Source organism: Eptesicus fuscus, chromosome 13 (assembly GCF_027574615.1).
Source record: "Eptesicus fuscus isolate TK198812 chromosome 13, DD_ASM_mEF_20220401, whole genome shotgun sequence".
In the NCBI taxonomy this organism is placed as follows: domain Eukaryota; kingdom Metazoa; phylum Chordata; class Mammalia; order Chiroptera; family Vespertilionidae; genus Eptesicus; species Eptesicus fuscus.
In genome coordinates this window covers 83,694,613-83,707,143 of record NC_072485.1, presented here as the reverse complement: position 1 = coordinate 83,707,143, position 12,531 = coordinate 83,694,613, and the positions used below count along the sequence as shown (strand labels likewise).

General features: G+C 64.1%; 1 protein-coding gene across 1 annotated transcript in view; it reads right to left on the bottom strand.

Annotated features, from left to right (window-relative positions):
• Positions 1–317: 317 nt before the first annotated feature.
• The window catches only part of OSBPL5 (oxysterol binding protein like 5), a 50,043-nt gene continuing 37,829 nt past the window's right edge, over positions 318–12,531 (bottom strand). The window contains exons 15-22 of the mRNA XM_054725489.1: positions 6,179–6,276; positions 5,701–5,790; positions 5,491–5,627; positions 3,740–3,925; positions 3,429–3,555; positions 2,844–2,976; positions 2,274–2,370; positions 318–1,566 (exon numbers count right to left, since the gene is read on the bottom strand). Coding sequence (XP_054581464.1) covers positions 1,428–1,566; positions 2,274–2,370; positions 2,844–2,976; positions 3,429–3,555; positions 3,740–3,925; positions 5,491–5,627; positions 5,701–5,790; positions 6,179–6,276 — 1,007 coding nt within the window. The 3' untranslated portion in view covers positions 318–1,427. The remainder of the gene's footprint in view (positions 1,567–2,273; positions 2,371–2,843; positions 2,977–3,428; positions 3,556–3,739; positions 3,926–5,490; positions 5,628–5,700; positions 5,791–6,178; positions 6,277–12,531) is intronic.

The following is a 12,531-nucleotide window of genomic DNA, read 5'->3' as shown; positions in this document are numbered from 1 at the left end:
GCTTGTTGGCGCCCTCTGGCGGCTGCCAGGCTCTCAGCACCGGCTCCCGGGCTCCCCGCCGATTTGTCACTTGTACTTCCCAGGGGGTGGAGGAGGCGCCCCACCCCCTCCTTCCCTGCGTCCCGGCACCCGCTGCACAGGGGGGCCTGCTGCCCCGGGCCCCATCCTGCCCCGGGCCCTGCATCCTCAGGGCCTCGGGCCCTCCCCCGGCCCTCCAGCCCAGACAGCGCCCGGCTGGCACGGAGTCTGCCCCCAGCAAACCCCTCATTCCCAGACCCCCCCCAAGAAGACAGCACGCGAGGTGTGTGTGCCTTTATTTCAAGGGATGGGGCACAGACGTGTCCCCGAAAGGGGGTGGGTGGGCAAGAACATGGATACAAAATCTGGAAAACGAGGCCATCAGCTCAGAGGGCGCGGCCACCAAGTTTAAGGCTCCGTGGGCCCCCACCTGTGCAGGTGCTCACACGCACACTCCCGTGGCACACGCACGCACACGTGGCACAGACACAGGAACTGAGGCCAGGCGCTGCCGAAAATATTGCAGCTGTGTCTGTTTGAAAAGTGTAGAGCCCTGGCCGGTGTGGCTCAGCGGATGGAACATCGGCCCTCGGACTGAAGGGTCCTGGGTTCGATTCCGGTCAAGGGCTGCAGGCGCCATCCCCAGCCCTGGTCGGGGCGCGTGCGGGAGGCGACCCGTCGATGTGGCTCTCTCACATCCACGTTTCTCTCTCTGTCTCTCCCCGCCCTCCCACGCTCCGTAAACATCAATGGAAAAACACGTGAGGATTAACAACAGCAAAAGCGTGGAGTGGGAGAACACGCATCCGCCAGCCCAACAGTCCCCGTGTCCCCGTGTGGGCAGCTGAGCCGCACCCGCGGTCACGTGTCCCCACCCGCCTGCAGGACCGGCTGCCCCCAGCAGCACACGGGCAGAGTAAACCCCACGAGCCGAGGCAGGGGGCCCCGGGGTCCCGCCCGAGGCCACTCCAGGCGACACGGGCAGGGTCTCGGGAGGGACAGCCTGTGCTTCAGGCCCGAGCGGCCCCGGCGGCCCCCGCTGGCTCCTCCACCTGCAGCCCGGCCGGGAGGGACCGTCCAGCCCTGGCAGCCCCCCACTCCCCCCACGCCAGCCCCGCGGCAGGTGGCGCTGCACCGGGAGCGAGAGGCGGGGCAGGAGCGGGCACCAGGCGGTGGCATGTGGCTGAGCATCCAGGCCGGCGCTGGGCGGGGCCCCGCCGAGAGGCCAGCCCCTCCCCGGAGGCGCCAGGTGGCCGCCGGGTCCCTCCTGCCGTCCTCCTGCTGCCGGGAGCCCTCTGTCCACGTGGCCGAGCTCGGCGCGCCGTCCTCCTGCCTCCCGGGGGTGAAGTGCTGGGTGCCGGGAAGGCGGCGGGCGGCGGGTCTGCAGGTGGCGCCGCTCCCGCAGGCTCTTACGTGAGGACGTGGTTCATGAGCAGCTGGCACGCCAGCAGCACGCACAGCAGGCCCCAGGCGCGCGGGCTCTGCAGGAGGCCCGGGGCCGCCGCCCGCCGCGCCCTCGCCGAGGCGCTGAGCATGGCCGAGAGGTGCCTGCAAGGACGGGGGGCTCAGCCAGGCCGGCCAGAGGGACGCTCACCCCCCTCAGGGGCGCTGCGCGACGGGGAGGCGTGAGGGGCGGGCACCCAGGGCATGCGCTCGAGGGACGGGGTCAGCGCCAGGGGAACTGGACCTCCCGCTCCCCCCCCCCCCACCCCTCTGATGGTGAGATGCGTCCACCCCCAGCGTCATGTGTTAGGGCCTGACCCCGGGACCTCAGATGGGACCCTTTTGGAGACGGCCTTTACAGAGAAGATTAAGGTCAGATGAGGTCACTGCCGGGGACAGCAGAGGCCAGGGCACCCACAGAGGGACAGGGCGGGGCCGCGGGGGCCCCGGGGAGAGGCTGGTGTGAGCCGTGTCTGCGGGACCTGTGTTAGGTGACCCTGGACACGCAGACACCGGCCTGACACGGAGCCTCGGGCGGGCGGACTGCGGCCGGCTCCGGGCTGTCCCCCAGGCCCCGGCCTTGTCTCCGGCCGCCCGCTGCCGGAAGCCGCTCAGAGGCCGGCGCTGCCTCAGCGGGTGCTCTGACTCACCGGGGCTCCGGCTCGCCCACGGCACCCGCACCCTCCTCGGCCCTGCACTGCCCAGGGCTGCCCAGCAAGCAGCCGGCTCCGCAGCTCACACAGGACTGACTCCCCGTGGCCGCCATGCGTGTCCCCCGCCCCCCCCGCCCTCGGGGTCCCGCCCTGTCCCACCTGTGCAGCTCCTGCTGGGCCTCCCGGACGGACAGCACGGCCTCGTGCAGCGCCTGCAGCCGCCCGGCCTCCTTCCCGCACCGCGGGCACGGGCTCTCTGGGGCGGCACCGCCAGCCACGGGACCGGGCACGAGGGGACACGCAGGGGAGGGGAGAACGGAGGGTGAGCTGGGATGTCGGGGGGCCAGCGAGTGGGGTCCCGGGGTGGTGCCCAGCTCGAGCCCCTGCCCGCCTCACGGGGGTCCTCGGGACAGAGCTATCAGGATGGGGGGGCAGGGAGAGGCGCGAGGGGCCTTTCAGGGGGCCCCCAGGCTCAGCTGCCCCGGGAGACAGAAATGGCCAAGGGGAGCTCACCACGGCGGAGGCGGGGACCAGAGGGCCACAGGCCGAGGGACACTCCCCCCCGCCCCCCGCCCCCCATCAGCCATGGGCACAGGACTGGGGAGCCCGCCGCCTGCCCACACCCTCGTCTGTCCTGGGCTCAGGGAGGCCCCTGAGGCCGCTGGGGGTGGGGGGTCGCCCTGGGCACCGGCCCCCCCAGAGGTGCCTTCCCACCTGCCCGCCGCTCACCGGGGACGAAGCTCGCGTCCTCGTCCGAGAGCTCGGGGCAGGACTCGGGCGTGGAGCCGCTGCTCTCCGTGGCCTGGCTGCGGCCGGAGGGCTGGTCGCTGGCCTTGCGGAGCCGCCGGTCGGGGCCCGGCCTCTGCGGGAGACGGAGGTGCTGGGCCGGGAGCGCCCCACGCCCACCGCACCCCACGGGGACCTGCAGCACGTGGGCTGGCCACGGCCCGCGTGGCACCGCGGAGGCCACGCCAGACGCCCCTCAGAAAGCTCAGCCGCCTGCACCTCCCTCCTTCCCGCCGCCCCTCAGGCCCCGGCATCTGTGCACACGCCGCCTCCTCCCCGCCTGGGCCAGTCCCGAGCCTCAGTTTCCTCCCCTGGGGAATGGGCCCAGGCGCTGACACCACGAGGGCGGCGCTGGGACCCGTGGGCTGGGCCTGAGTCCCGAGTGTCCAGGAGTCTCGGGTCCCCTGCTTGGCGGGGGGAGTGGTGAGTGGGTGACAGGGCAGGGGCAGAGAGGAGGCCAGGCGGGTGGGGCAGCCTGACTGTCCCCCTCGCTGCTGAGGACACCCCAGCAGGGCCCTGGGTGCTGACCTGGCGCCTGGGCCCTGGGCTGCCCCCCCGACGGGCCTGGGGGGGCTGGCTCTCCCGCTGCAGGGTGCACAGAGCCCCGTCCTGCTCAAACTGGGCCAAGTCCTTCCGGGGGTCCCAGGGGCTGCGGCTGCGGGGCCAGAGGGTGTCCGTGGGCGGGGGCCGCACACGGGACAGCGGGAGCCCCGATACGGCCCCGCCCCCTCCCTCGCTCCTCCGGGGAGCGGGAGCCCGGGGGCTCCTCAGGCCCAGGGCCAGACTGGCTGGGGCCCGGCCGGTCGGCCCATCACGGCCCCGCCCGCCTGCGCACTCACTCCTCGAAGCGGTAGCGCCACTCCTGGGTGGCGGGGTCCCAGTGGAAGAGCCGGGGCGCCCAGGGCTCCAGGCGCTGCTGCTGCTCCCGGGTCCGCTGCCGCTGCGCCTCCTCCAGGGCGAACTTCTCCCGCGTGGCCCTGTGCTGGTCCCCCTCCCTGATGGCCCTGGTGACGTGCCGCCACAGCCTGCGGGGGGGGGGGGGGGCGCGCTGAGCTGGGGCCTGGGCGTCCCCCCCCCAGCGTCGGCGGGGGGCTGAGCGCCTGCTCCACGTGATGCCCCCAGTGACAGGGAGCTCACTGCCTCTCGGCGCCGTGTCTCCTGGGACACTTCATAAAAATGAGCCCCATTTTAAAATTAGATTCAACAACCCGGCTGGGGTGGCTCAGGGGTTGAGCGTCGACCTATGAACCTGGAGGTCACAGTTGGACTCCCGGTCAGGGCACAGGCCCGGGTTGTGGGCTCAGTCCCCAGTAGGGGGCGTGCAGGAGGCAGCCGGTCCATGATGCTCTCTCATCATCGATGTCTCTCTCTCTCTGAAATCAATAAAAACATATTACAAATATATATATACACATACAGTATATACATATAAATTAGATTCAACAGCAGCAAAACCGTCCCGAGTTGCTAACGCTTATCCGTGCTTCCTGTGGATACGGGTCCTCTCTCCTGCAGACCAGCGAGGGGGGCACAGCCCGGGTGCGGGCAGAGGCCTCAGGACGCCCGGCGCGAGAAGCTGGCCTGGCGGGGAGCCCTGTGCAGCCAGCAGAACCCGGTTCAAACTGCGCCTCTTTCCACGCGCTGCGGAGCCCGGCGGTGTGGCTCAGTGGTGGAGCATCGGCCCGTGAACCGGGAGGTCAGGGCACCTGCCCGGGTGCCGACTCAACCGCTAGTGGGGGGCGTGCAGGAGGCAGCTGGCCCCTCTCTCTCCTCGCTCTGTCCCCGTCTCTCCCTTCCTCTCTGCGTCTGTGCGTACAGGTTTTCTCACACGTGAAGGGGCGGTCCCTGGGGGTCGGGGGGAGACACCAGTGCGTGGCCTCTGCGTGGCCCCTCGGGGAGCGCACCCCAGGCCCCGGGCACAGGCACGTGGCAGTGGAGACGGTACCACGTGGAGCAGTAAACGCGGGCTTTCTCCCCTGGTCCCTGCCCCAGCCTCCTCCGGGCGCGACTGTTCCACGAACAGACAACGGGTTCAGCGGGTCAGACCCTTCAAGGACGCGGTGACCTTGGCGAGGGCCCTGGCCGAAGCGCAGCCTCCGGGAGATCCCCGCCCACACCTGTCCTCCCGGCGGCTGGGGGGTGGGCGGAGGCCACGGGAGGCCGGGACGGGGCCTGCCCACAGAGTGCCCCACGCTACCGGTTCTAAGGCAGGCGACCACGCCACCCCGAGGCCGGGCCTTCCTGGGCCAGATGGAGCTCAGGAGAGCTGCCCTGGGGACCCCCCCACCCCCACCCGGCTTCCCCCTTCCCACCGCCCGCAGGGTCCTCCCTTGAAAGATAAGGACACTGCAGTTCAGAGGGTGTGACGTGGGAGGAGGCCGCTCGCTAGGCTCCCAGCAGGAAGCGGAACCTCCCCCGGAGACGGCGCCCTGAGGGGCACGGGGTCGGTCACCCCCTCCCCCCCACAGCTCACCTCCCCAGCAGGGCTGCCCCTCCCCCACAGGACAGCTCCCCTGGAGTAGAGAGACCCTCCCTCCCAGTGACAGCCCTGCCCACTGGGTCGCGCAGGGTCCGCGGGCGGCGGGCTCACCTCTCGGACTCCAGCTCCGTCTGCTCCTCGGGCAGCACCGTGCGCAGCTTCAGCCTCCGCCCGCGGACCTCGGGGCTCGGGTTCCAGAAGAGCTGGGGGCCCCCGCGCCCCTCCTCCCTGATGAACACTTCCCCGTCCTGCAGCAGAGGTGGGGCTCAGCGGGGCCAGGCCACCCCCACCCCCGGGCCAGGCCCCAGGGCGGCCTCTCACCCAGCGCCCCGACAGCTGCGCCAGCACCGCGTCCCCCGACGTGATCCGGCCCGAGATCTGGTTGATGCTCGCGCTGCCCCCAAAGAACGGCTGAGGGGACACGGCGTCCGTGAGGGCGGCCCCCCCACACCCCGGGCCCCCCCGTGGGACACGGAGCGGGCACCTCCGGGGGGACCGGCTCTCAGGCTGGTGGGTGCACAGGAGCCCAGCTGGGACGGGACCCCAGCCTGAGCTCAGGGTGCGGGGGGAGGGGGGCTGCCCCCCACGAGGGCCTGTGGGCAGCGCCTCCCGGGGGCTGCACCTCGGAGATCCGAGAGCTGCTCCCCCAGCTGCGTTTGCTCAGGAAACCAGCTCTGGGGCACCAGGAGGCCGGGAGGGGTGCCCCAGGCCGTCCGCTGCAGCCAGGACCCGGCCCCCACGCCCTCCGAGCAGGAGTGGCGGGGGCGGGGGTGGGGGTGGGGGGCGGCGCCCAGGCTACCTTGAGCTTGAACTCCAGCTCGGCCTGGAAGTTGCTCTTCTTGCACTCGATGGTCACCCGGCCGCCCAGCTCCATGGTCATCGTGCCGTACAGGATTCCTGCAGCACAGCGGCCGTCAGCGCGGCTCAGCCCCCCACGCGGCCCGGCGGGAGGACGGAGGACGGGAGGACGGAGGACGGAGGACGGGAGGACGGGAGGACGGGAGGACGGAGGACGGGAGGACGGAGGACGGAGGACGGGAGGACGGAGGACGGAGGACGGGAGGACGGGAGGACGGGAGGACGGGAGGACGGAGGATGGAGGACGGGAGGACGGAGGACGGAGGACGGGAGCGGCAGGGCAGACCACGGGGCGCGGAGCCGGGGAGCTGATTCCTCAGTGACCCCCCCCCTCGCCTCCGCTCCCGACAACGGGGTCTCCACCATGGCTCACGCGGGGTGCTCCACACAGGGGATGCCCCCCTTTGCTGGGTCACCTTCGTTCCCGCTACAGGCCCCGCCCAGCGCCGTCCCCGCCCCCGTAGCTTTGGGACTAACACGCACGGGACGGAGGCGCGAGGCAGGACTAAGCCCTCCGTCCGTCCGTCCGTCCGTCCCGGCCGGGGCACCTGATGGAAACACACAGCTCCGCTCCGAGACGCTGAGACCCGGGCCAAACCGGCTCCTTCAGGGAAGGCACAAACAAGGGACCCCGATAGCAAAAGGCGGGAAAGAGGGTCCCCGGCACCTGCCGGGCGTGGGCGGGGCTCTGTGCTGCCCGGGGCCGGGCCGGGCCGGGCGGGCGGGGAGCCCAGAGACCTGGACTCTCGGGGCGCCAGCACACCCGGCTTTCTGGTTCCGAGGCCTGAGGACGCACCTGTGACTGTGCAAATGCGGTAACTCTGTCGCGCACAGAACTACCACCAAATGGACCGGAAAGCCATTCCCAGGAACCAAAGTAAACCGACCGAAGGCCCGAAGGAGCCACAGCCTTGGGGAAACCCCACAACCGCACGCCCCAGAGGACGCCTTAGGGACAGGACACCCGGAGGTCCGGCCACGGGCTGTCCCTTCCCTGCAGGTCCGGCCACTCCGACCGCGTAAGGCGCAGAGTGACGGCTGCGAGGTGGTCGCCACAGAAACATTTCCGGCCCCGGCCGGTGTGGCTCAGTGGATAGAGCCTGCGGACTCAAGGGCCCTGGGCACAGGCCCGGGTTGCGGGCTCCGTCCCCAGTAGGGGGCGTGCAGGAGGCAGCCGATCCATCATTCTCTCTCATCATTGGTGTTTCCATCTCCCTCTCCCTCTCCCTTCCTCTCTGAGATCAATAAAAATACATTAAAAAGAAACATGTCCGTGTCGGGGGAAGACAGTTCAGAGGTCAGGACTCGGGCACTGACAAAGCGTGAGGATTCATGGTCTATTTCATATTTTTAAAAATGTATATACATATATATATATGTATATATATATATATATATATATATATATATATATATACATGTATATATATATTATTGATTTCAGAGAGGAAGGGAGAGGGAGGGAGAGAGAAACATCCATGATGAGAGAGAATCACTGATTGACTGCCTCCTGCACGCCCCACACTGGGGATGGAGCCTGCAACCCGGGCCTGTGCCCTGACCGGGAATTGAACCCTGACCTCCCGGTTCATAGGTCGAAGCTCAACCCCTGAGCCACGCCGGCCGGGCAAATAACGTGATTTTAAGGTCACCGTCACCAGGTGCACCCCCGGCCTCCACTCCCCCCAAAGCCTCCCTGGTGGTGAATGCGGTGCCTCCTAGTCCCTCAAAGACAGCAGCATCTTGGTCTCTCAGACGCCCCATTCCTCCCCCCGCCCCCCAATCAAGAGACTTCTACCCCAAAGCAATGCCAACCCAGGGACGGAGAGGAGACAGGGCTGCGGTTCAGAAGAAGCGAGAGGGAACCCGGGGAACCATCTCCGCGGCGCGCCGTGCAGGCCCCCAGAAGGTCACAGCGGGTCACGTGCTCTGGACGCATCGAAGCACCTCTCCCAACCGGCGGGTCCGCACGCCTCTCCGCCAGGCCGTTCAGCGTCCACCCGGGAACAGCCCCTCAGAGCCCAGGCCGCTGCTCACGCCCACGAGCCTCTCTCCCGCCTCCTGGGCGCCCCCATCTGGCCCCACGGGTGAGCCCTTGGCCTACGGTCGCCTGTCGCCCTGACCAGTGTGGCTCAGTGGATAGAGCGTCGGCCTGCGGACTCGAGGGTCCCAGGTTCGATTCAGGTCAAGGGCATGTACCTTGGCTGCGGGCACATCCCCGGTGGGGGGTGTGCAGGAGGCAGCTGATCCATGTTTCTCTCTCATCGATGTTTCTAACTCTCTATCCCTCTCCCTTCCTCTCTGTAAAAAAATACATGTTTTTAAAAAAGGTCACCTGCTGTGTGGCTCTCTCCCTCCAGACCCAAAACAAAACGGCTCGGAAGGAGGGACCCCAGTCGCGGAGGGAGGACCTCGCTGACCCTCAGAGCCCACAGGCCGGCCCGCCCTGCTGTCCGCTGTCCGCTGTCCTCACCTCTCCCTTCTAGGGCGGGCGGCCGCCTGCAGACGCAGGAGAACTCCCCTTCCTTCCGCTCCACGACTCACAGCCTGAGCCCACGGCCGGCTGCACCCCATCCGGGAACCGAACCGCCCCCTCGGGGCTGCCGGCCACACACGGGGCTCAGCCCACGGGGAGGGAATGCGACGCCTTAAACGCGCAGTGTCTCGTCCTCGCTACACGGACCTGACAATACGGACGGCAACGCACACGTGTGCTCGGACGCAGACCAACGCAGCACGCGTGCGGGGCGGGGGCGGGGGCTGGCCGCGGGGCGGGCGGTGTTGCCGGAGGAGCCCGCGTGGCGCTCGTGGCGCGCAGACAGCTCGTGGCCGTGGTTGGGAAGGGACCCTCATCTGTGGGTGACGCAGCGACAGCGCAGGTGCCCCGAGTGTGGGGAGCGCTCTCCACAGTCAGGCGGGGAGAGGGCGGGGTGCAGAGGAAAATGTAGAATGCTGTTTTGGGGAGACGGGGACAGGACCACGTGGGGGTGGGGGGGGGAGGGGGAGACCCGGGACCCAGCCAGGGGGAAGCGCATGGGCAACCAACTGGGCGGGAGGGAGGTGCACCCCGGAGCCCAGAGCTTTCAGAGGTGAAGGCCCTTCGGGCAGCTGGCAGATAACCAGTCACAAGGCCGCGAGGCGCATCGGCCAATCCCAAGGAGGTTGCTGAGGCAGATTCTGGGAAAGCACCAATCGGGAGCGAGCAGGGCATGTGTCCACCCTAAACTAAAAAGCACGTGCTTCCTCGCTCTGGCCCCCCAGCTCTCGCTTCCCCTCATTTCCTCTCCCGCTCCTGCTCTCCGGGGGGAGGGGGTGCCCTGGGTTCCTGTGGCAGGAGGTGGGCTCCCTGCACCCACGTGGCTCGGGGTCATGGGGGCCCCCACACGTGGACCAAGAGTTCGGTTAGCTTGGGTGCTGAGCTGCCGGCTGCACGTGGAGCGGAAGCTCCGGAATGTGTGGGGCTGGCCTGCTCCCGGACCGGCTCCTCGCAGTAAACTTCCCCTCCGCTGCGCCTGGCCGTGGCTCAGGGGTTGAGTGTCGACCTAGGAACCAGGAGGTCAGGGTTGGGTTCCCGGTCGGGGCACAGGCCCGGGTTGCAGGCTCCATCCCTACAGCGTGGGGCGTGCAGGAGGCGGCCGGTCCGTGATTCTCTCTCATCACTGACGTTTCTATCTCTCTCTCTCCCTTCCTCTCTAAAGTCAATAAAAGAAATATATTTTTTAAAACTTCAAATTCAGTTGGGAGGAATTATACGGTTGTGAAAATAGAAGGCATGAGGTATGAAGATTTGTTTTTTTTGTTTGTTTTTTTATATATATTTTATTGATTTTTTACAGAGAGGAAGGGAGAGGGATAGAAAGCTAGAAACATCGATGAGAGAGAAACATCGACCAGCTGCCTCCTGCACACCCCCCACCGGGGATGTGCCCGCAACCAAGGTACATGCCCTTTACTGGAATCGAACCTGGGACCTTTCAGTCCGCAGGCCGACGCTCTATCCACTGAGCCACACCGGTTTTGGCTGAAGATTTGTTTTTGAGGAAAAAAACAATTCATGCTTTTTCTCTGCAAAAATTAGTGATTCGAATTACGCTATGGTCTAGGGCCGTGGTCGGCAAACTCATGAGCCAACAGAGCCAAGTATCAACAGGACGACAATTGAAATTTCTTTGGAGAGCCAAATTTTTTAAACTTAAACCTCTTCTAACGCCACTTCTTCACAATAGACTCGCTCAGGCCGTGGTATTTTGTGGAAGAGCCGCACTCAAGGGGCCCAAGAGCCGCATGTGGTCTAGGTCAGTGGTTCTCACCCTTCCTAATGCCGCGGCCCTTTAATACAGTTCCTCATGTTGTGGTGACCCACAACCATAAAATTATTTTCGTTGCTACTTCATAACTGTAATTTTGCTACTGTTATGAATCGTTATGTAAATATCTGTGTTTTCCGATGGTCTTAGGCGACCCTGCTAGCGGTTCTCAGCCTGTGGTCGGGGGTCACCACAACATGAGGAACTGTATTAAAGGGACACGACATTAGAAAGGCTGAGAACCACTGGTCTAGGTACACGGTTTTTATGTGTGTTTGGTCTTCATGTGGTATGTGATTGTCTGTGTTTTACGTGTGGCAAATTTTCAGCCTCCAGATGGCATTACTAGGCTATATCTTTTATTGGCCTAATAATTAAAAAAAAAAGGATTAAACATGTATATAAATTAAGCAGAATTCTGTGGTCTGGACAAAACATTGAATATTAAAACCAGTTTAAGCCGAAACCGGTTTGGCTCAGTGGATAGAGCGTCGGCCTGCGGACTGAAGGGTCTCAGGTTCGATTGGTCAAGGGCATGTACCTGGTTGCGGGCACATCCCCAGAAGGGGGTGTGCAAGAGGCAGCTGATCGATGTTTCTCTCTCATCGATGTTTCTAACTCTCTGTCCCTCTCTCTTCCTCTCTGTAAAAAAAACAATAAAATATAAAAATAAAATAAAAAAATAAAATAAAACCAGTTTAAGTTTGATTAATTTCTTTTAGAGTTATTACCATGCAATATATGTTTTACTGACATTTACAAAGAGTTTTTGCTATAATCTTTTGGTTAAGTATATTTGACAATCTTTCCAAAGTTTAAACTTTAAGACTTTTTAACTGAGAGAAGACTCTGAGTCATTCCAATGGGCCCTGGAATAACTCAAGGATTTATTCTCTCTTCTTAAAAGATACGTTTTTAAACTAAATTAGACCTATTTAATATACTTGAAATTACGCGGGAAGCTGTCAAATAGAAATTAATAACTACGGTCTACTTATATACATGTACTTTGTTAAAATGGGTGTTGTGGAAATTTCAGTCTACTGGAGGAACCAAGATGGAGGCGTAAGGTAAACACCTATCCTGCGGCCTCGCACAACAATTTTAAAACTGCAACTGGAAGACAGAGCGGGCATCGTCCGGAACCACCGGAAAGCTGGCTGAGTGGAAATTCTACAACTAGAAGGAAAGAGAAAAGGACACTGAGACCCAGAGGAGCTGTGGAGGTGCGGAGACCCGCGTGCGCGGAACGGGCGGGCGGCTGAATACGCGCTGGCTTACTCGGCGCTCGGAGAGGGCGGGCAGCAAGCGTGCGGCTGGCTTTCTCGTTCGGGAGGAAAACAAAACCTCCCGACTGCGCTGAAATCCAGCTCCGGGTGAGACTCTGGGGACCCAGACTCATTCGGGGAGAAACTGGACTGTCTGGCAGCGGGCGGAACTCAGGGCGGCCTTCTCTCAGAGGTGCGCGTAGCCATCACTGTGGGACACGGAGACACAGGGCCCTCTTGGGGGGGGGGGGGCTGACGGGAAACCAAGGCTGTCTGCTCAGCCCTGAGCCTCCGCCCCATCCAAGCTGAGCACAGAAGCCCTCCCAGCGGAGACACAGCTGATCCTCATGGCCAATTGGCCTGGAGGTCAACCCCTCCCAGTGAGACCAACAACAATCAAGGCTTAACGACAACAAGACTGTGCACACAGCCCACAAAGGGGTGCACCAAGAGTGTCCACCTCAGGTAACTGGGGAGGCCGAGCCACTGGGCCCTATAGGACACCTAGCACACAAAGCCACCAACTTCCCATCAACTCAGGGAAGCAGCCAAAATGCGGAGACAAAGAGGCAGGCCACAAATGAAGGAAATGGAGTAATGTAAACAAATGGATATAGAGTTCAAAACCACGGTTATAAGGTTTTTCAAGAATTTCCTAGAAAAGGCCGATAAATTTAACGAGACCCTCGAAGATATGAAAAAGGACCAACTAGAAATTA